The sequence below is a fragment of the Cucurbita maxima genome, unplaced genomic scaffold, assembly GCF_002738345.1.
Source record: "Cucurbita maxima cultivar Rimu unplaced genomic scaffold, Cmax_1.0 Cma_Scf00020, whole genome shotgun sequence".
NCBI classification, from domain to species: Eukaryota; Viridiplantae; Streptophyta; class Magnoliopsida; order Cucurbitales; family Cucurbitaceae; genus Cucurbita; species Cucurbita maxima.
Genome location: NW_019272036.1, coordinates 2,798,678 through 2,821,027, shown reverse-complemented (window position 1 = coordinate 2,821,027; position 22,350 = coordinate 2,798,678). Strand labels below are relative to the sequence as shown.

The 22,350-nt window shown below is 35.9% G+C and overlaps 4 protein-coding genes and 1 non-coding gene across 5 annotated transcripts; 1 reads left to right on the top strand and 4 right to left on the bottom strand.

Moving 5' to 3' along the window:
* Positions 1 to 28: 28 nt before the first annotated feature.
* On the bottom strand, positions 29 to 5,303 carry LOC111494256 (exocyst complex component EXO84B-like). Its single transcript, XM_023144153.1, has 7 exons — positions 4,876 to 5,303; positions 4,394 to 4,491; positions 3,050 to 4,100; positions 1,227 to 1,739; positions 919 to 1,107; positions 678 to 814; positions 29 to 421 (listed from the first exon to the last, which is right to left on the bottom strand). The coding sequence occupies exons 1-7, from the start codon at positions 5,017 to 5,019 to the stop codon at positions 292 to 294; spliced, it is 2,262 nt and encodes a 753-aa protein (XP_022999921.1). The 5' UTR covers positions 5,020 to 5,303; the 3' UTR covers positions 29 to 291.
* A 586-nt stretch (positions 5,304 to 5,889) lies between these two features.
* Positions 5,890 to 8,687, bottom strand: LOC111494561 (ATP synthase subunit epsilon, mitochondrial-like). Its single transcript, XM_023144518.1, has 2 exons — positions 8,476 to 8,687; positions 5,890 to 6,123 (listed from the first exon to the last, which is right to left on the bottom strand). The coding sequence occupies exons 1-2, from the start codon at positions 8,657 to 8,659 to the stop codon at positions 6,095 to 6,097; spliced, it is 213 nt and encodes a 70-aa protein (XP_023000286.1). The 5' UTR covers positions 8,660 to 8,687; the 3' UTR covers positions 5,890 to 6,094.
* LOC111494558 (protein MANNAN SYNTHESIS-RELATED 2-like) lies at positions 8,428 to 22,341 on the top strand. Its single transcript, XM_023144516.1, has 7 exons — positions 8,428 to 8,469; positions 19,718 to 19,859; positions 20,284 to 20,413; positions 20,528 to 20,598; positions 20,794 to 20,879; positions 21,099 to 21,672; positions 21,844 to 22,341. The coding sequence occupies exons 2-7, from the start codon at positions 19,758 to 19,760 to the stop codon at positions 22,120 to 22,122; spliced, it is 1,242 nt and encodes a 413-aa protein (XP_023000284.1). The 5' UTR covers positions 8,428 to 8,469; positions 19,718 to 19,757; the 3' UTR covers positions 22,123 to 22,341.
* Positions 8,963 to 9,034, bottom strand: TRNAQ-UUG. The gene has a single exon. It is a non-coding gene; the product is annotated as a tRNA-Gln (tRNA).
* LOC111494560 lies at positions 9,526 to 15,385 on the bottom strand. The gene is made up of 10 exons (XM_023144517.1): positions 15,148 to 15,385; positions 14,703 to 14,940; positions 14,365 to 14,427; positions 14,054 to 14,187; positions 13,755 to 13,792; positions 13,635 to 13,680; positions 13,019 to 13,180; positions 11,535 to 12,523; positions 10,863 to 11,018; positions 9,526 to 9,799 (listed from the first exon to the last, which is right to left on the bottom strand). Exons 1-8 carry the CDS (start codon positions 15,272 to 15,274, stop codon positions 12,342 to 12,344), a joined length of 990 nt encoding a protein of 329 aa, XP_023000285.1. The 5' UTR covers positions 15,275 to 15,385; the 3' UTR covers positions 9,526 to 9,799; positions 10,863 to 11,018; positions 11,535 to 12,341.
* Positions 22,342 to 22,350: the final 9 nt, after the last annotated feature.

The window sequence follows — 22,350 nt, the reverse complement described above, 5'->3', positions numbered from 1 at the left end:
AAAGCTAGTGATGAACGTTGGACACAAATGAACAAAATTGACTTGTGTTAAAGAATGGACAAATATAGTATCAGAATAGTTTGTTTGATAATCATTTACAATCCGTGGCTGTGCAAATATATCTAACACGAACATGAACGTAGGGAAGCCTCTAAAACCTAAACAGGAAAGAGAATCAAACTTAAAGAATGGATGAAATTGACAGATGTAAGGGTGGTAGGAACTCAGTACCGACCAGAAAATTCACTCAACGAACTTGGTTGTTTAATTTACAAGAAAGAAATTACTGAGTCAAATTGAAGAAATTGAGGCTGTTGGGCTGTTAACATCTCTGTCCCCATTTATAGCCTTTGGCGTCCCACTTAATCTCTCTACTGCCAATTGACAAACATCATCGAACCAAACATCTTCCGGTAGTACACTGACAGGAAACAGATTGAATCTCAGAAACACTAAATAAAGTCTACAAAATTCATTATAATCTAAGATGGAAACTTAAATTCTAAGCCATTTATACTGCCTGGTTCTAGTTCCTCCAAGGAGGCTTTCTTTTGTTTCTCTTGAGCGAAAACACAGTCGTTATTTTCAAATCTTAGGGCGTTATAAACACAATAAACTTATACTTTAGCATGCAAGAAAACGCTTATTGATTATTAAGCATTCAGCACAGTGTGTACCTATCTGGATCCATTCCTGTTGCAGCAAATGCAGCCATTGCTCTTGATATGATCTCATTCACAACTCGATGCAGGTTCCGAGATAAGTATCGGCCTTGGGCAGCAAAGCAAATCACAAATTTCATATCCAAGTAGAACTGCACAAATTACAAACAATTAAGTACTGATGCTCTCACCCATAGGCGAAGAGGTTTCATCAAATCAAAATGTAATATGATTATGTAGCAACAATGATGCCCACCTGTTGAAGACCAAGAGGTCCTAGTGGTCTTGGCCCTTCCTCAATATCATCCCAAAAACTTTGGTCCCCTGAAAGCCACAACACGACGGTTTCTGTGAGCCTCATCAATAGTAATGTACCAAATCTTTCCCTGCCAACGAACGTATCAGCTGCCATACTTGCCATTCTGCTAAGCTTTACAAACAGTCCCTGAATTGTGATCAAACAACAGGGTTAGGCTTCCTATGGAACAATCAAGCAATGTTCCTTCTAATTTGGCTTTTGCATGCACATATTTGCATAAGTGACACAAGAACCACTCAAAATACCTGGAATATCAGAGATGGGAACCATTCAACTTCATCCATATTTCCACCCATGTTTAGGTACATCTCAGCGGTCAGATGGCTGTCCCCGTCCTCGGTAAAAATTAGATCAAGAGCATGCTGTCGACAAAAAGTATCTTTCAATCTATCCACAGAGCTAACCAGCCGCCTCCTCCACTCCCTTTGTTCTGGATGATGATTTTGCTTGTCTGAAAGTCTTCGACGAGGATCGTCCTTATAAGCAGTCTGAGTTGCCGGAGCCAGTTTCATGGCCGCACGAGGCAGTAGTTCATCTGCTAACAATGACGCATTTGCCAAGAGCGCAATTTGCTGAGCTTCGGTTTCAGCCAACCGCACCATCTTACTTCCAAAACCATCAAAATTTGCTTCGTCTTCCATACCAGGCAAGGCTTTGATTAACATATTGATATATGAGTCAAATACTTGGAATAATCCCTCCAGAGTTTGACTCCCCAACTGCATACTAAGTAAAGGTCCCACGTCCTCGAAAAAATCCTGCAGGGGAATGTTTGGAAGAAAAAGATTGAGGGCATATCATAACAATAAGAGAAATGAAATAACGAAGATCATATTTCGTCCCGAAGTGCAACATCAAAGATATGTAATCCAACTTCCTTCAACAAACCCCCCGAATAAACGGGCGCGCATGCAACATACAAAAGTTTTGATATAGTTCACTTAGTTCGAAAGAGCACAGACTTAAACGAAAAGAAACATTACAGAGTTCTATCTCTCCCTACCTCAGACTAGCCACATAAAAAAATGAACCCCTCTCATGCATTCTCTAGATTCACTCACTTCCCATCCACGTAATTTCAAAGGGACCTCCGGGTATGGACCACCGTATTTCAAATGTTCCATCAGAACCTATTACACGATCCAAGGCCAAAAAGATTCAACAAGCATTCATTCTTCATCTAAAGAATATGATAGGCTCGGTTTAATCTTCAATTCATGTGTAAGTTGATTCCATTGAGGAAGGACCATTTAGAGCCTCAGGAATATTTTCACGGTTGAAGTAGGGGATGGAGTTACTATAAATAGCATTTGATTGAAAAATTATTAGAAAACTATAAATACCCACAAATTATTTGATGAATAAAATTGAGTTCTGAAGTTTGAGAATGTGAGGATCATCTTCTTTTTCATTTCTAAGTTTAAAGCAATTCTTGTGATAGATTGTATCCAAGCCATTCAATCAGCCCTGATCTGGAGTGACTCAATTTAGAACAAAGTTCCAAATTTTGCTTCTAAAGGTTTTTTTATATAAGAGATAATCTAATTCTAGCCTTATCTTTTGGTTGATCCAAATTTTGTACGAGGAGGGGTTAATTTTTGTTCCAAATCTTGCTTCTAAGTTTTTTTTTATGTAAGAGATAATCTAATTCTAGACTTATTTTTTGGTTGATCCAAATTTTGTATAAGGAGGAGGAGTTAATTTTTGTTACAAATCTTGCTTCTAAGAGATAATTTAATTCTAGACTTATCTTTTGGTTGATCCAAATTTTGAATAAGGTGGAGGGGTTAATTTTTGTTCCAAATCTTGCTTCTAGTTTTTTATCTAAGAGATAATCTAATTCTACCCTTATCTTGGTTGATCCAAATTTCTACCCTTATCTTGGTTGATCCAAATTTCTACCCTTATCTTGGTTGATCCAAATTTTGTATAAGGAACAAAAGCTTAAATAATAAACTAATAATACATAATTTCATAACAATCACCAAAACTAATATAAACACAGCTACCCCACCCACCAACTCACCAAATTCATATCAAAAAAGAATAATTGGGTGGAAATGTTTACCTGGACCATAAAATTGAACCGGTGAGCGCTACTCGTCAATTTATGTTGGAATGCTGAATTACCAAGAGCAGTGCTCGAAGTTCGGCCAGATTGGCGTGTCGTTGGAGCATATGTTAGTACCCAATCATCAGCAGCAGCCAAGGCAGCCGTGCTTTCTTCAATTCGTTTTAAATTGGCTTCTAGTGCTTGTTCAACACTAGGCCTGAAAAGTCTTAAAAGCACAGGGCAAAGCGCCAAACCACGACCTTCCAATAACGAACAATGACCTAAAGCAATTTGAACACACTCTGCCGCAGCTCTGAGACCTCCAGCAGCAGCAGATGAAGCTAAAGCATGTCGTTTCACAAGAAGGGCAAAAGCCTCCGTTTGTTTCGTCGCCCACATCACCAGCTCAGACGAATAAGCAGGTTCTTTACCGAAAATAGACAAGGAATCACTCGAAGCTTGAGCAATGGCTGAGAAAACCAACTGGGAAAGCGCAGCGGTATAGGCTCCACCATATGAAGTGCTGGATGGCCTAAAGCTTTGCATATTGTACTGATACCTTTGATAATGAGCTTTTAGTAACAAAGCGTGAGCTCGCGGTCCATCTCCTAATTTGTTGAGCGCTGATACAGCCGCACGGAGTTCAACACCACAGGTAGAAGGCTGACAAGCAGCCTCAGTAAGCTGATCTGCTAACCTTTGCCTCCGTTCAGCAATCGATGATTGCAGAGACATAATTACAGCTCGGCTCAAGGTTTTATTTTCTTTCGCCGAAGAAGCTATCCTCTCTCCCTCGTCAAGGGCTGCCAAAGCTTCATCGACTCTTCGTTCAGCCAAGAGCACATCCAAAGTATCAGGGTACTCCACTAACCATTTCTCAATATCTGAAGGATTGTCATCCCCTGAACCTAAAATGCCATTTGGAGCTGTGCCTCCAGAAACAGAGGAAGGTACCGAATCAACATGAACCCCTTCAGCTAAACCATGAATTAAAGCAGTCTGAGTAGACATAAGGGTTCTAATGGATGAGAGCTCCACCTCTAAATCTGATATCTCCTTTGATGTGCTGACAGAACATAGCACATGATATCAATATAAAGAATCACTACGAATACAATTAACATCGAACGTTTAAGTTGGTACTACGACTATTTGCGCGCTTATCTCAGTTTATTCATCAACAAAATATACTGTTTGATATTTTCCATGTCTACATTTCTTCAAACTAACAAACAAACAGATTAAATTTATCCCTAATAACGAAACAAAAATTATTCGTTCGTCACATGGATCCGCTAGTTCCATCCTTCAAAAGAGCTCTATGTTTATCTAATGTAAGAACTCCGAGCTACAACTTACCGGATAAAGGCAGCATAATTTGCATAGACACTTTTACGCATTTCCTCAGCAGAAGCTTTCTTCAACTCCCAAAGATAAGTGCATAATTGCTTGATTTCCTACAGAAGTAGAAGACAGTTAAAATCAGAGATTTGATTAAACAGAGAAAGGTCTGTCTATTTGGCATGATAAGAAGCTTTGATTAAGCTATATGCTTTCATCTCCTTTCTAAGTAATTCATGTCATTTTGCTTCAGAAACAGATGATTCAGAGAATTAAAAGTGAATCGAAATGTTTTGAATTGATGGAATAGTATTTTGATTCAACAAAATCATTTATGGGATCAAGTTGAGTGATACACACAAATTTAAGTGATATCCTTAAAATGGTAAAAGAGAAGAAGTGATAATCGCGATGACAAGCAATCTCCAACCAACTGAAACGGGATTAGATAAATGAAGAAGAGAGAAGAAAAAAGGGTAAAATGAAATGGCGGAAGGAACCTTGTCGTTAAGAGAGCATCTGGTTTGAACGTAGGAATCGGCGTCGAATTGGTCGGACTTGAAGAAACTGATGCCATCCTCAAACTTAGCGCCGTTCTCCTTCACAGGCGTGGCTCTGGACCGGGTGGTCTTGGCGGAGGCCATGGAAATCTGATCCAAGAAATGGATCGGAGCGAAGTCGACCACCAAAACCAGATCAAAAGGAGGAGGAAGGGAGTCTTGAAGGGAGAAATCGAAGGAAGGAAGCTCGGGCGGAGAAACAGGGAAATTGGAAAGAAAACGAAAGTCCAGAGAGAGAAGAAGGTGATTGAAGAAGGAAGGGAAAGGAGGAGGAGGCAACCACCCACCCAGCCACACTGTTTCTCTCTCCGACCAAATTCTGAAGGGTTCGGTTCTCTGGTATTTTTGTTTTTTGTTTCTTTTTTTTTTACTAAACCGGTAAGAGACGAACCGAACTGATGAATAACTGGCTGGTTGTCTCTTTGCGAACCGGTTTGGTTCAGTCAGGTACAAATTCTTTTTTTCTTTTTATAAAAAAAATGTATTTTAAATATCTAAAATAGTTTATTAAACAAAAAGTATTAAAGGTGTATATACGGTTAGACAAACATAACTCTCCACAATGATATGATATTATTCATTTTGAGAGCATAAGATCTCATGGCTCCACAATGGTATGATATGATCCACTTTAAGCATAAGCTCTTAATATAATATTCGTTAATTACAAATTCATGATCATTTCTTAAATTAGTCGAAGTGAGACTTTCATCATCCAACATATACAAAAGAAAGATAGATAGTTTAAAAAAGAAATTGAGGTTTGGAATATAATTAAACAAAACTCTGAAATGATTATTGTGATTAAACTATGAAATTTGTGATATTAAAAGGCTAGAAATTAATTATCAAATGATTGAAGAAGGTGGGTTTGGTTGAACCTACGGCGGAAGTGGTTGAGGAGAAGACCCCTAAACCCCACTGTATAATATCACTACTAAAATACATTTAAAATAATAAAATAAAAAGTATCCACCTTTTCCTTCATAGTTCATCTCATTTATTTATTACATTTTGCAAACCCTTTGGAAATTCCAGAGATTCATCAAAATCCATCTCCATTTAAGGTTTCATTCCAACAACCCTACCACCAATGTTCATAATATTTCCAACACAAAAAAAAAAAAAAAAGCACCTTCAAGAGATCCACTCCCTACCTTCACGCTTCAGGATTATCCGATCGAACAACTGATGTAACAAAGATCAATCCATTAGTAAAAATACAGAGGATATATAAAGAACATACATTAATAATGAAAACTCAATAAAAACATAAGTGAATAACAAGTTTAGTTCCAATTGTGTATAATGGAACACATAACCTTTCAAATTTGTATTAATACGACCCTAAAATTTGAACTAACAAACGTCGATAAAATTAACCCGTTCAACGGCCTATTAGATACTTTTAGCATTAGGAGAGCTTAGACACAAGTTCAGTGACATTTAGACACAATACTCGAGGTTTAGAAACTTATTCCCACTTTTGACGAGGACCTCATACACAAAACTAAAATTTTAGGGACAAACACTTGGAGGCCTATTTGACACAATTATAAAAGTTCAGAGATTAAACTATAATCCCTTCCTTGCTTTAGCAACATTTAAGACATGCTATTCTTTTATAGCTCAATATAGATTAGAGATTCAAAGAAAGTTTACAACTCATAACCATTTCTTAAGGAATACAGTTACAATGGCTTTAATTCAGGCCATTATTAAGAGAAATGGCCTCACAATAAGATCATAAATAATATAGCAAAAGATTGCGAATCAATCAAACATCCACAGGTATATGCTCCCTATAAAAAAAAAAAAAAAAAAAGTGAATCCAAATTGAGCAATGTGGTGTATACTTCAAAATTGCAAACGTCACCATGGAGTCCATTGTGCATAGAAACTTTTCGGAAAACATTTAAGAAGAATTTTTTGGGGGTGCCATACATCCCGTTTGAAGAAGATAAGATAAGTACCATGTACTTCGCAATCACAGTGGTTATTTTCATCTCCTTCTGCAACATTTTTCTATGTCTCTAACAAAATTTTGTTTTTAAGAATATAAAAAGACAACCATATTTGTAATCAACTGACATGGAGTATGCAGCACTTTCCAGTACACCGATAAACATGAATATTGTGATCATGACAGGACTCAAGGAAGAAGCCCTGGCTAACTCCGTGCCAGCAGCCGCAGTATGGACTCTCGGGGTTTACACTATATCACATAGAAACTGGAGAAGACTATTATGAATTCCGTATCCAAGATCCAAATATATTATTTACACTCTGGATATTCAGAGTTGACTTAATTGCTAGGCAAAACTTTCTATTCCACCATCATTCCTAAAAAACAAAACGATATGTGATAACCCCTCCCTATGCTACACCGAATCAATTATCATTTTAACGATCAACTTCTCCCATAATGACATCGTTTCTTTCTGTTTCTTAGTAAGGATGGGTTACAGTACTCTGCCTAAATAGTAGATACAGACAATAAATAAAAGAATACTAAAGATTCAGAGTATAGAATTTCTCAATTGGACTTATTAGATCTAATAGAATAATTTTCAACTAATTGAAAAAATAAATAAGAAAGATTCGAATTATCTCACAATTAATCAAGAAATCAACCCTTTGAACAATAAAAAGAAAGCTGGTTGGCATCAAGTGGAATAGAAGTAAAAATGATGCAGACACCAAAACCTGATCAAAGTAGGCCAAAATGACGACCTTAAAGAATTTCAGGGTGGGGGATGGGATTTTGTATGTGTCTAAGTTGGTCAGAGGCACTGACATGCAATGGTCGATCCTTGATTTATAAAAACTGATAGCTGACAACTTCTTCGAGCAACCAACATTCATTTTGTTTGCTTTAATCTAATTGATTGGTTTTTTCTGATTTTCAATATCGCACCAAAAATTCTTATCAGTAAAATTGTCGCCCCTAAAATTTAACCAACAGAACTCCAGGCCAAATGTCTAAACGGAAAATGGCAGAGGAGGTTATATATCTGAGAATAAAGGAATTACGAGTGAATGCTTACTTCGGACTATGAACATTAAATCTATCGAGAAAATAGATACTCCACTACAATTCACGGGAAGAAATATCAAACACAGAAATCACTCGAACGATACGGAAGCAAACAATTACAACGACTGATGCAACACAAATAGCATCTACATCACACGAAACTAAATACCTCTATTTCTCTTAAACAAATACGCATATAGACCAACGCAAACAATAAGCCCCTAGAGATCCAGGATGCGAATCGTATGCCTATTCCCTAAACGAACGCTATGGAAGCGAATTTTACAATATTCATATCGTCTTGAAGAGAACTAAAATTTAACTGAAACCCTCAACAATAGACGATAAGAATTCGCAAGAAAATCCAATATACAGGTCCATGGATTAAATACAAATCAGAAACAAAATAGCATCCGACGAAATGGATCAATGAAAATGAACAAGGTCGAAAATCAAGATCTCGATCTAAAATCTAAACAGAGAGAGAGAGAGAGAGAACATACTGGGCTTTTGGGGCTTGCCGTCCGCCCACTTGGAAATGGAAAAATGAACCTTCTCGCGGCTGAGAACTTCGGTTTTGTAAGGATCCTTGAGACAGTTCCTGACCAGATTGGCGCAAATGTTAGAGTAGGTGATGTATGTCATCCCCGCTGCTCTCCAAAAGGGCACTGCTGCATTCGAAGCCATTTCTCTGGAACTTTCTTCCTCTCTTTTTCTCGGTAGTCTCGATGAGCTTCGTTCAACCGATTTGTAATAGGCAGGGTGGGCCGACGAATAGTGTTTCGGCTTACTGGGCCCAACGAGATGTTCAGTTGATGAAGCCCATTTCGTGGGATGCTCAGTTTTATGCCGAGTAACAAAAAAACAGGTCTTACAGGGAGTCGAACCCAGGTCGCTGGATTCAAAGTCCAGATGCTTTTTATCTATCTTATAAAATTAATTTATTACTTTAAAATTCAAATTCAAAAACAAATTAAATGAAATTCAACCAGGTTCTACCGGGAGTCGAACCCAGGTCGCTGGATTCAAAGTCCAGAGTGCTAACCACTACACCATAGAACCGATTGTTGATGTTTTTAGATTTGTTATAATAATTCAACCAATATTAACCATGAAAGATTATAGATTAATTTAAATTCTTCTGAAACTAAATTAGATTAACTAAATTTATGGTTAATTTTAAAAAATATATTTTTACTTTAACATAGTTTTATTTAATTTCATAATTTTTTAATTATTTATTGTGGCTTAAAAATAAATTTTAAATATATAAAAAGTAATCTTAATTAAACATCTAAAAATAAATAAATATTTTTCATTTTTCATACTAACATTTTCTTTGAACTGATAGGGGCTCATTATTTAATAGAGAAACAACCGAATTGAGTCTAAAAAATGTCTGAATCAAATCTTTAACATAATCCACGTCAATGAAAGAACCAAACAAAATTGAAATGTGGTTAGTTTTCATAAATTTACCCCGAACTACTACACCTCGATGCTCGTAAGCTTCTCTCTCTCTCTGCTTTTCACATAATAAAGACGAGCAAAGAGAGAAACAAGAAATACAACATCTACATCTACATGTATTATTGACAAGACTAACATTCAACTTCACATGCCACGAACACTATCCATCTACCTGCATTAGAGGGAAATAGAGTGGAAAGGAAGGAGGGTTTTGAAGATTTTCCAAACTCAAAGTGAAGAATGGAGTTTGGTAGACGACGATGCCATGGGGGAGAGGATGCTAATTAGGGAGGAGACAGAGCTCAACGCCACTTCTAACACCTCTTCGGAACAGCTTTCTCTTACAATCTTCTTCACCTGAATTCAACACAACCCACCAACCAAGATTCATATCAAAAAACAATCAGATATAGCTTCCAAAACACGAAAATTTAAGCTCAACTTTGTTTTGGCTCCATTGGTTGTGGGTTGTTTTTCATTTTCTTTATCCAAGTATGGTTGTTTTCATTCAAAACAACAATGATAATAAACAAGTCTAATTATAATTCGCATCCGAACAGGAATCTTTATGATAATCAGTGACTAAGTAGACAACAACCAAAAGTCGGCATAAGTTTCCAATAGAATGGTCGGGAGGCGATGTTCGACTTCTTTTTCGTTTTTCCACACTCGAGTTGAGTCAGTTGCTAGAATCATAAACCAGGGCATACGACATTCGACAACATCAGCCAGTAGTACACCAACTTTTCTTTAAGACAAAATGATATACCTAACAATCCAACCCAAGAAAGAAACTGAAAGGCCATCAAGCCATTGACCCTCTCCCGGACTCATTTTGACTCCCTAATAAAACACTGGTACCAGGAGAACAAATAGGCGTGAGGACGAGGGAGAGGGAGGTGGTTGTAAATCACTAGGTAGCCAGTCTTACTTACCTCGGCCCAATTGACCCCTTCTTCGAAATCTTATCTATAGATTTCCTCCTCGGCATAGGATTTTAGAGGAACTCAAGGAGGTTTCACGATCCGATCTCTGATAATCGAAGAAAGATCCAAAACCTTCGGGTCAAAGCTCCTTAACTTTATATACCATCACAAGTATCAATATCGCAATCGAGTCGTTATTCAAGCTTAATGGCACATTCCTTACACAGTTCTACAAACTTTTCCAGCATTCTTATTCCTATTCATGGCTTTGGGGAGTCCTAGATCACGAATGCACTGGGAAAAAGAACATGTAATCTTTCCTATAGAAATACTCAATAACATTGCTAAGGAATTGCCCAACTGATAAGCCATTAAAAAACAAGCAAGCAATATACGATTTATAGATTGAAGAATAGTTGTTCCATAACCATAAACACCATCAGGCAAATTCAGGTACAGGTATGGTTTCATTTTGAGATAGGCAGAATTTTCACCTCATCAAGGTAACCCTGTAACTTGGTTATCTTCTCCAAGTAGTCTTGGTCTTCGAAAGCTTTACCAATAATCTGATCATCTGAGATTTCAGCTTCCATTCACGCGAGCCCTGAAACTTGACAGGGAGACAAGCAGCACAAAAAATTCTCCAGAATCTGAAAGAAAATTAGGTTTAGATTGAATTCTAGCGAGAATTTCATTCAAGCAGGAGCTCAAGAAATTCAACCATCAATAGTGCATGAGTAATAGAGATACGCCGCAAAAAACATCGACTTCAAAACGAAAACCGACTCCAATTCCAAGAAGTACGGAAGCACCGAATAAGAACAAGGACAAGAACACGCACACAGATAATACGCATATGACCTAATTAACTTGAAGGAAAGTGAAAACAAAATCACTCCTCAGAAGTCATTGCTTCAACTAGCAAATTCCTGGTCGAGACAAGAAACAGAACACTCAAATCGTCCAAAAGCGAAAAGAAATTCAAACGGTGAGAACAAATTCGAAGCAAGTAATATCTTACTATAATCTATAATCAGTAATCTGTATCGTACGTCACAGTAAACAAAAAAAAAAAAAAAAAAAAAAAAAAAAAAAAAAAAAAAAAAAAAAAAAAAAAAAAAAAAAAAATCAGAAACCAAACAGCTTATTAAACCCTAAAAGAGTACCTCAACAGAGAGCAGAGTAGGGGAAAAACAGAGCGATGATAGCCGTAGTCGTCGGAAGTGTGGGAAGCGTGTCGGAACTACTTCGAGATTGGCTGCGGTGAAGTGGGAGAGGAGACTCTACCCACGACGCGTGGACTGCCTTAAATTGGGCTTACGAAACGACATGTCGTTCCAAAAGTGAGGTTGCCTTGTATAGGGTTGATGTAATGTAATTTTTATGCGTTTTTGTGTTCATTATTGTACGAGAGTAATCGACATACAATTCTTCTCTAGAAGTTCAAATTTTTCTACTTCACATTTGCATTTGTCGACTAATCGACTAGAACACAAATTTTCAGTTCGGCTACACAAATGGCAAAAAGATTTTCAGCCAGCAAGCCAAGAATAATCCAAAACAGGCAAGAAATCTCCCAAACTGAATGAAAAGGGGAAATCCATGGTGGAATTGAAGGACAGCAAAGTGTTCTAGCTTCTAACAATTGGGGATAAGTCAATTACATTTCCACTCAGTCATGTCTCCAAGTCCTGTTTCTACTTGTTCTTAGGAACTCTTTCTCCTAAACATGGCACCCTTGCTTTACCTGAACTCTTCTTGTATTTCAACGAAGGAATTCATTGAATGTAGCCCTATACTTTAGGTAGATCAGGCTGCTTTTACGTCCCTTGTTCTTGAACACTCTCCTCATATAAACATAATGCTTCACAGAAGGCAGAGGATTTTTGTGTCCAATGCAGCATTACAAACGTAATGGTACTTCATTTTCTCAAAAGAGAGAGTTGAATGAAGCCCTATGGCTATGGCTATGGCTATTGCTTCTCTGGGAGAGGACGTGGACTGTAGTCTTTGATCATCAAGATTTCGGAACATAATTTACGTGGCACCTGCTCTAAAGATTTTCCTTCTTGCCATGCCTGGCCAACTAATACTCCAGGTCCCACAAATCGAACATATACTACAAGCTGATCGTTGAACGGATATCGATGCTTGACTGCAAAATGAAAAGAATAATATGAAAATTATAAATTTGGAAACTATGCAAATAAGTAATTAATCGAGTGGAACTTCCATCCGTTGCTGATAAAGAAAGATATAAGGTTGGAGATTCATTCTAACTGGTACAAAGAAGAGACTGAAAAGCGGGCGGAAAAAGGCGAGGCAAATTACATACTTCTATTTTTGTAGTTTCGTAGCTTTGAAAAAAAAGGGAGGTAGCTAAGGAAACACAAGCAAAGCAAAAAGAAACTATGATATATACAAAGTACTAAAAACTTGGAAAAGCAAGGAGAAGCATGCTGCGTGAGAGCTATCATTTCAATAGAGTTTGAAATGTAAAACAAGGGTATTTAAAACCTCAAATAAAGAATATCCTTCACCATCTGAAATTTATGAGTGAGTTGAAATTGTACCCAAGAAGAACCAATAGAATTGATGAGATTTAATCAATGTGAAGAAAGACACAAAAAAAATGAATTCAATATCATACCTGAAGCTGGAAAGCCTTCAGGGTATTCATGAAAATCAAAGAGCCCATCTCCAAATTCATAAGCCAAATCACAAGGATGTTCAGTTGACATTACTTCTTTAAGTTGTTTCACCTCAAAGTACAATGGATTAAAGGAATTTGCAAATCCAGCCAATCCCATGCCTGATTTGCGAAATGATATAAGTTAGCAGAATTGTAACAGAAGAAAATTTTAGAGGCAAAGTGAAATTCACATGCTATGCAAGTTATCAAAACATGTTCAATAGGAACTGTCCATGTTAAAGCTTGATCATCAAATAATTCAATTTCATTTTTCAAAAACTCCAGCAAACAGATAGGATTGAGGCTGTGACAATGGGATCTTGATCATCTTTTGTAACCTTAGAACTCAAGGACACAGATGCGCGTCATATAAATATAGTGATACACCAAGATATGTCTAATCCATATCCAAAAATAGAGAAAGTGAGGATAAATGAACTTATAAAAGGTCAATAGGATAGTGGATCAGCTAGCTTCTGTAGTGTTTTAATGTCATGAAATCTGTACTCATACTGGGTTACTAATGTCACGAGAGAAGAAGAGTATATAGTTGCCAAAGGTTAAGAGATCTTACCAATAAACCGCCCATATGTCTTTCCGTCCTTGCAAGAAAATAATGCCTAATAAACAGGGAGATGTAAATAGATAGATTCTGTGAAAGAAGAAAGGTGGGACTAGGACTAGATAATTTTACCTTCTTGAAATGATTAATCCAAGCAATGGGTATTTGTCCTATTCAAGATGTTCAGAATCAAAGTAGTTAGGCTAGCATAATATATACATAATCTTGAGGAAAAAGATTAAAAAAACCTTCAATCCTTGAACTTCAAATCAAATCCAAAAAAGCACCACCCGTTTACAAATTTCGCCTTTTATTCTCCTCGATCAAATCATTTTCCTTATACAATAAAGGGACTTAAAAATTAAGAAGCAAAATTTGAATGCTTTTTGCATATTAACCTACGAATCTCAAGCATATAGTGAACTACTTACCTCCACTTTTTATGCAGTTATAATATTCAAGCGTCGATCCATCTTTGTTTTGCAGCAAACTAGACGCCATTTTCTTTACTAACTTCGGATCATCATATCTCGTGCCAGCTATTCCCCAAGCCCTTGATATACACCTATATTGTATTGCTGGTGTCAGAATTTCCAAATTACAAACAGAACTTTACAAGTAGAATTCTTTTGTGGCTAAGAGAGTTCCTATCAAATAGTAAAAGTTTACAAATGAAGGGAAATCGCATTAATGAAGAAGAAGAAACAATTATGCAGGAAATATAATGCTTCATATATGTAACCTAGGGCTTAGAAGGTGCAGAAGATTGTGACGTCTTTCCTCAGGAATAACTTCAATCTTTTTCCTGCCAATCGAAACACAGAGTTTCAAACTGAATTACGAGTAAACTCCATGAAAATCAGCAACAATGGAGGAGAAACACTCATAAACATTTTGCCAACGAGTTGGTAATGTTAGAAACTAAGATAAATTACAAAACTAAAGTATGTTGAACCACTGGCCATTACAAAATTATAGTTACAGTTATGGTAATCAATTTATGATGATATGAAACAAACATACGAAATAGAATCAGCTGAAGTCGATTAAGAAATCTACAGCTCAGGAATAAATTACTACCAAAGATATGCGGCTGGATTATAAGTAGTAGGATCTAAAGGTATGAGCTCCTTAGGCGGATCTAGAAAGGTTACTACATCTTGTTCATCCAGGTACTGTATTTTCCCATTCGGAAGCAATTCATAAGGCCCCTCATCCCACGCAGCAGATACTTGCGCTCTCTCCCTCCCTCCAGCTACGGCAGCGACCTCAAAACTAGGTGGCGATACACAAACTCCATATCCGAACCATTTCAGCCCTGCGAAACGAGAAGAGGCAGAAATTAAGAAATAGAACACGATAATTTCATAAACATAATCGAAAGAAAGAAATGTTAATTGGAAGAAAAACTCGAGTTCATTCTGATGGATTCTCCTGTTTGATTGACGGAAAAATACGAGGGCCAAGGAAGTGATGAAATTGAGCGATCATGTCTATGCGCCGAAAGAGAAGAAGATGAACTGACCTTTGGAGTTCGTGTAGCAGAGACGCCGCCGTGGTCGGCAGAAGGTGTTGATTTGGCGGGAAAATGGGAAGAAGCAGGTTCCATGAGAAATTTGTACCGGACGGCTGGAGGCTGCCATTGCCTTCATCTTGATTAATTCTACCGGTTTTCTGATGATCAGATGATAGTCTTAGAAAACGATCGGGAAGCGCCGACATGTCATCTCCATAGTTCGTGTCCCTTCCTACTTCACTGCTCGCTTGACTCTCTATTATCGATTAACGATCGACATGTCGATTTACATTCACGAAACCTAAACCGTCTTTTAATTCGCTAATGTATTGAAATAGCTAGTGGACAAAAAATATTTTTTTAATAAAAGAAATTATTAACTTAACATCTTTAGAACAAATTAATAAATTAATTTAAAGAGTAATTTTATGTGATAAAAATATTTTTTTGGATTAATTTAAAATTAGAAATATGTAATAAGAATATATATATATATATATATATATATATTAATTAAAATAACTTTTAAATATAGTGCAATTAAACAAATTTATTATTTTAAATATTTAGCAACGTCCGGATCTTGTTCGATTAAAGCTTCGAAAATTTTCGTGTAAACCGGCACAATTTCCTGCACTAAAAACAAACGAATTCTCTCTCTCAATATTTAGCAACGCCCGGATCTTGTATTGGTTGTGTGCATTTAACCGTTCATCGCGTTTTATACCTTTTAGCCGTAGTTGTTGATCATGAAGTATGTTGAAGATTGTTGGGAAAGGAGTCACACATTGGTTAATTAAGGGGAAGATCATTGGTTTATAAGTAAGAAGTATCATCTTTGTTGGTACAAGGCTTTTTGGGAAACCAAAAGTAAAGTCATGGAACCCTATGCTCAAAGTAGACAATATCATACCATTGTGTAGGTTTGTGATTCCTAACATGGTATTCGAGTTATGCTTTTAACTTAGTTATGTAAATAAAATTTTTAAGCATCGAACAAAAGATGTTCTTTGTTTGAGGGCTCTAAGGAAGGAGTTGAGTCTCGATTAAGGGGAGGTTGTTATAGGGCTCCATTCATGAGCCTTAGGAGAGGCTATATGGTGTACTTTGTTCGAATGGAGAATTGTTGGGAGAGGAGTCCCACGTTGACTAATTAAGAGGAAGATGGTGAATTTATAAGTAATGAATATATCATACCATTGTGAAAGGTCTATGGTCTCTAACAAAATAGTAGGATTTAGAGATATCTTAGTAGGACTTTGACTATGTATCGAGGTTTGGTGCAAGCTCATCATTGCAGTAATTAGTGACAAAGCTTACCTAGCTTGGAATGTCACCCTCGGCGGGTGAACTACTCTATCTTAGTAACTCGACTTGGATTGGAAGTTCCAAGAACACATCACAGCCGTTTATGACTTATCTTACGAGATCTCTTGCCGTAACTTGAATTTTTAAGAATCTTTAATAATCCTCCCCTCAAACAAAGTATATTAAAGAGCCTCTCTAGAGACTTCATTTTCTGGAGCTTTTGAACAGGCTTTCCCTTAATCGACACTCGACTCTTTCTCTGGAGCTCTCAAACAAAATAAACAATTTGTTCGACACTTTAGTTGTCTTTGATTACACCTTCGAGACTCACAACTTCTTTGTTCGACAATTGAGAATTCTATTGGCGTAGTTAAGTTAAGGGCAAGACTTTGATATCAAGTTACAAATCGCGGACCTTCGATATGGTATGATATTGTCCATTTTGAACATAAGCTCTCATGATTTTACTTTTGGTTTCTCGAAAATGTCTCATATCAATGAAGATAACATCTCTCACTTATAGACTCATTGTATACGCCTTAGAGTCATGGTATACTTCTTACAGTCAATCCTACGAGCCTACGCTCCTATTTAATGGATTTTTAAGAAGATTAAAACAATTTGATGTTTGTAACATATGTTGCTAATGTGTTATAGCTCGTGGATGTTTGATATTTAAATGTTATGAGATTTTAGTTATTAACGAGACATATATTATTGATCAATAGAATTTTGAAATAATAACAAAATTAAATAACTCAACGACCTAACTCAACCCAAGATGAAAATAGGAAGTTAGATTGTGAACCATAGTTAGTTCATCGGGAAGCCAACTTGACCAACCCAAACCCAAACCCAACCTATATCATTTTTAATCCGAACACCCACTTGTTTTCGTACTAAATTGAAATGAAACTAAGGGAAGGAACTTAATTAAAACTTTTAAAAACTATATAAATATTTAAAGCGGATTAAATCAACACAAGAAATAGAATAAACAATATTATTAGATGATTAGATTTAAGGCCAACATTAATATTGTGATTAAAAAAATGTGATTATTATAGAAAGTATAGAAAATTAGGGTGGTTGAGGAAGAATCGGATCACTGCATTTGCCGGCGGCCGACACGGCGGCGATTTCCGAAGTTGTGAATGGGTAAGCTGAAATTAGGGCATTTGTGGAGGATGAAAATTGAGTCAATTAAATGAGCCGGTCGGAGGAAAACGACGGGCAACCCGACCAATTTTAAAATTCACGGTGACGGGTGAAATTAACATCTCTCAATCACGGCATTTTGTCATTTTTTTCTTTCTTTTTTTTGGAAAAGTGATTATTTTCAGAATAATTAAAACGCACATTAATCCGCTAATTCGGAAGTGCACGCAATCTCAGCCCTATAAACCGCCGGACAGATGGCTCCAATTTCACCTAAATTCAAAATTACATATTTTCATTTAAAATTAAATATATATATATATATATATATATATATATATATATATATATATATATATATATATATATATATGAAAGTACATTAAAATTTCAAAGGTTAGAAATTATGGTAAAATTACATATTTTCATTTAAAAATAAATAAATAAATAAATATATATATATATATATATATATATATGAAAGTACATTAAAATTTCAAGGTTAGAAATTATGGTAAAATTACATATTTTCATTTAAATATAAATAAATAAATAAATATATATATATATATATATATATATATGAAAGTGAGAGTTAGAAATTAGAGTAAAATTAAATATTTTCATTTTAAAAAACATATATAATAAATAGAGAAAAACTCTGAATACTCATATCTCAAATATATTTAACGTTTTTTAAAAAAATTATAAATATCAAAGGATTGCGAAATATAATTTTGAACAATTATGATTTAAAATAAAGTAAATATGACCTAACAAAAATAAAAACAAAGGAATGGGGATGGAGTATAAAAAAGTAGAATATTATTGTAATTAAAAAAAAAAGAAAAAAAAAAAAGAAAAAGAAGAGGAGGTAGGCGGCTGACTTGTACGCTAAGATAAAGACAAAATCTGTGTCAGAAATCTTAACTTTAGTGAGGATTCGAACTCTAACCCTTGGTTTCAGGACCATAAACATTTATTTCCTTTTTTATTATTATTATTATTATGATTATTACAGGTGACCTACAACTAACCAATCATTGGCTACCACCTGGCAGCTGTTTTGGCCTCACTAATCATAAGCGTTACTTTTAAAAAAAATAATTATTAATTAATTGTGTTTTTTTAGTATGATATTATTACGACATTAATAACCTCACTTGTACTTCCAAAATTTGAATCCTTGCTTTCACACACTTATGTATATAAAAAGTAATTTTTTTTTTTACTTTCTCAAAAATATATATATATATAATTAGTATGAGTAAAACGTCCATAAATTTTTACCCAGGTAATTTTTTTTTAATCTTTGGGGTTCGATCTTAGTTGTAAGATTTGGTCAATAAAAAAGTGTTTTTAACCTTAAATCGGGATTATTCAGATGTTTAACCTTGAGATTGAGATTATAAAGTTTTAACCTTAAGAACCGAATTATACAATGTTAAGGATATTTAGTAATAAATTATAGTTTACCATATATATTATATTTGATATTTTATTATAAGGCAAATATCTAATATTTGCCTTATTATCATAGGTATCTTTCCATTTATTGTTATTTCCATTTATTACTATTTCCATATACTTGTAATTTATTTGATTATAAATAAGATAACTTTCACACCATTTAGGTGTGGTGGATTAATGAAACATTCACATACAAACTTTTAATCTTAGCTTCTAGATTATAAACTTTTGATCTTAGGATCGGGATTAACTTTTAGACTCGAGATTATTCAAAGTTTTAAGTTTATGGTCGAAATTATTATAAACTTTTAAGATCGGGATTAGAGCACGGTAATATTAGAAGTTTGGATTAAGCAAAGAAGAAATTAGAAGAAAAAGGAGGGGAAGGGGTTGGGGGAAGTAGTGGTCAAATTGAGAGGGGAAGTGTCGGTGCTGTGTATTTATAAAGATAAATAATATTTTCCAGAAGAAGAAAGAAAATACACAGATTCATCAACAGTAGAAGCTCACTGTGATTCAGCGCGGAATTTGTGGAATTTCCATTTTGGATTTCTCCAAGCAATCGCACACCTCTCAGTTCAATGCTCTATTCATTCCATTGCTTAATCTTCAGGTTTCTTTCTTCTTCTTGTTCGTAGACTGTGAGAGAAAGAGAGTTGTAGCAAGATCTCTGAACTACTGCAATGGGGGTGGATCTGAGACAAGTGTTGGCCGGCATACTCACTCTCACTATGTTTCTGATGCTTGGTCATATGATCAAGCGAGACCACTTTGATTCCGTCCAAGTATGTCCTCTAACCTTCGTTTTCTTTTCGATCTGTGTGCTATTTCATCTGTTTTCTCTTTTTTTGCTTCGTGACCTTGAGATCTTGTGCTGTAGAATCCTTCTTTTCTCTGTTTGTGCTTTAATTCTTATTTTCTGGTTTGTTTCTAGTGATTTCTTCTTTTGTTTTGCTCTAATTCTTAATCATCATTCTTGCTCAATTTTGTGGGATTTAGAGTTGTATTTCGTCTCTGCTTCTCCGAGAGAGAGTATAAATTACGGAATTCACAAATTATGGTCGTTAAGTTTCTCAAATCTGCCTCCAAAATCAAGCACACTTTTCCCCTTTGTCTACTGGATTGCATGATTTTGGCTCCTCGCAAATCAAGTTTGAGAAATAATCGAGATCCTAGTTGATGGTGTTCTTTCTCCTTTTTCCTTTGAAGGAAAAATTTCCAGGGCCAACGAAGGAGGTTACCAAAGTAACAACAATCCGCAGCCTTCATAAAAAAGGTGACGCTGCGTCGAAAAATGATGTTCAAGAGCTAAAACAATGTTGGAGTAAACCCGAATTGGGTCAGTAATTTTCAATTTGAAAATTGAGCGAAAGTTGTATAGTTTACAATTTCTCGTGCTTTTGTGTCTCTTAGCTTTCCTATTCACTCATTACTCTTTTTGGCTTGGAAGCAGATGAGGGACAGCAATCAAAGGGCTATGTCACTTTTTCATTAACCGAAGGTCCTGAATACCATGTCTCCCAGGTACTCCATTGAACTGTTTGATTCAACTGGTTTTTGTCTAGCTTGTTTATCAGAATCGTCAGGCTTTTTACTCTAAAATTGCCCATTTGTCGCAGTATTATTTTGGTTCTTCTTAGATCTTCATTTTTGTTGTCCTCTAGAATTGTTTTCCATCATTTTACTGTGTGTCCTATTGATGTTTATTGCCTATTTCAGATTGCGGATGCTGTAGTTGTGGCTAGATATCTTGGTGCGACTCTTGTTGTCCCAGATATCAGAGGGAAAAAACTAGGGGATAAGTGGTAAGTTCTAATGAGTCAAATAATAGCCAAGAATAATTCCCATGTGGTTATGTCTTGGGTTTAGCAGGAGCAAGATCCTGTGTCTAATGGATCTTCCTCTTTTCTTTTTTTTTTTTTTTAAATTATCTTGGCATTTCTTATTGCTTCACTCCATATTTGTAGATATTTGCTTCTTGTACTCTGTCTATCAAAAAACCTGACATAGCCATAATCTTAAAGGAACTTTGGGGATATTTATGATGTTGAGAAGTTCATTGGAAGCCTGGATGGAGTTGTCAAGGTAGTAAAAGAGCTGCCATCTGAAATATCTCCAAGAAAGATCTCGGCTGTCAAAGTGCCGAATCGAGTTTCAGAAAACTACATTTCGGAACATGTTGAGAAGATTTATAAGAAAAGTGGCAGCATAAGACTCGCAACTTTCTTCCCTTCAGTCAATATGAAAAAGTCGACCACATCAAGTAATGGTGATTCAGTTCCATGTTTGGCAATGTTTGGAACATTGAAGTTGCAGCCAGAAATAAGTGAGGTGATTGAATCCATGATTGAGAGGCTAAAAACTCTGAGTCGGAAGTCCAATGGTCAGTTCATAGCGGTGGACTTGAGGATTGAAATGTTGGGGGAAAATGGTTGTCAAGAGGCATCTGGAAGCAAAGGCTGCTATACTGCACAAGATATAGCTTTGTTTTTGAGGAAAATTGGTTTCGATAAGGATGCTACCATATACTTAACTCAACCGAGATGGGATAACAGTCTTGAAGATCTCAAGGATTTATTCCCAAAAACTTACACAAAGGTGAGTCATGGGCGAGTTTATCGTTTATCGACATATCCATAAATTGAGCTAGAAAGAATAAGATTACTTCGTACGAGTTGTTGCGCGTTTTCTTACATATTGTCTTGATTAGAATATGCAACTCTGGGACTGAACTATGAATTCCCTCTTTTTTCTGTTTCATTTTTACAGGAAAGCATAATGCCTGCAGATAAGAAGGCCAAGTTCTTGAACGCAGAGAGTTCCGAATACGAGAAAGTGATCGACTTCTACGTATGTAGTCAAAGCGACATATTCGTTCCAGCGATCTCTGGCCTCTTCTATTCGAATGTTGCAGGCAAGAGGATTGCTTTGGGGAAGAATCAAATACTTGTTCCAGCCACCATTCGAGAATCTACTGCTCCTGCTACCAAATTCATTTCCTCTTACATCAAAAAGAAGAACCACTTAGCTTATTCATGCTTTTGCTAAGGCTCTTCACAAAGGTAAATAAAGATACAATCTCTCACTTGCGTGCACGTCCAGCTTCGTGGCTGCCTAATTGTATTGCATATGTTTTCACTTTGCTTTTAATGCCTCCTACTAAACAGAAGATATTTGTTAGAAGTATTTTTGAACGATTTAGATGTCAATTATTGTTTGATAAAGGCTTCTATTTAAAGTAATGAGATTGAGAAACTTATGCATTTCGTGCCCAAA

Excerpts from the sequence above, each read along its gene's own strand:
- LOC111494560 (XM_023144517.1), bottom strand. The coding sequence starts at position 15,274 with ATGAAGGCAATGGCAGCCTCCAGCCGTCCGGTACAAATTTCTCATGGA. Across the intron at positions 14,188-14,364 it reads CTGCACCTTCTAAGCCCTAG|GTGTATATCAAGGGCTTGGG; the intron begins GTTACATATATG and ends AATACAATATAG. Across the intron at positions 12,524-13,018 it reads TGAAGGCTTTCCAGCTTCAG|TCAAGCATCGATATCCGTTC; the intron begins GTATGATATTGA and ends TTCATTTTGCAG.
- LOC111494558 (XM_023144516.1), top strand. The coding sequence starts at position 19,758 with ATGGGGGTGGATCTGAGACAAGTGTTGGCCGGCATACTCACTCTCACT. Across the intron at positions 19,860-20,283 it reads ACCACTTTGATTCCGTCCAA|GAAAAATTTCCAGGGCCAAC; the intron begins GTATGTCCTCTA and ends TTTCCTTTGAAG. Across the intron at positions 20,414-20,527 it reads TTGGAGTAAACCCGAATTGG|ATGAGGGACAGCAATCAAAG; the intron begins GTCAGTAATTTT and ends GCTTGGAAGCAG.
- LOC111494561 (XM_023144518.1), bottom strand. The coding sequence starts at position 8,659 with ATGGCTTCGAATGCAGCAGTGCCCTTTTGGAGAGCAGCGGGGATGACA. Across the intron at positions 6,124-8,475 it reads CGGCAAGCCCCAAAAGCCCA|TTGTTCGATCGGATAATCCT; the intron begins GTATGTTCTCTC and ends TTGTTACATCAG.
- LOC111494256 (XM_023144153.1), bottom strand. The coding sequence starts at position 5,019 with ATGGCCTCCGCCAAGACCACCCGGTCCAGAGCCACGCCTGTGAAGGAG. Across the intron at positions 1,740-3,049 it reads GGTTCAATTTTATGGTCCAG|GATTTTTTCGAGGACGTGGG; the intron begins GTAAACATTTCC and ends ATTCCCCTGCAG. Across the intron at positions 1,108-1,226 it reads TCCCATCTCTGATATTCCAG|GGACTGTTTGTAAAGCTTAG; the intron begins GTATTTTGAGTG and ends ATCACAATTCAG.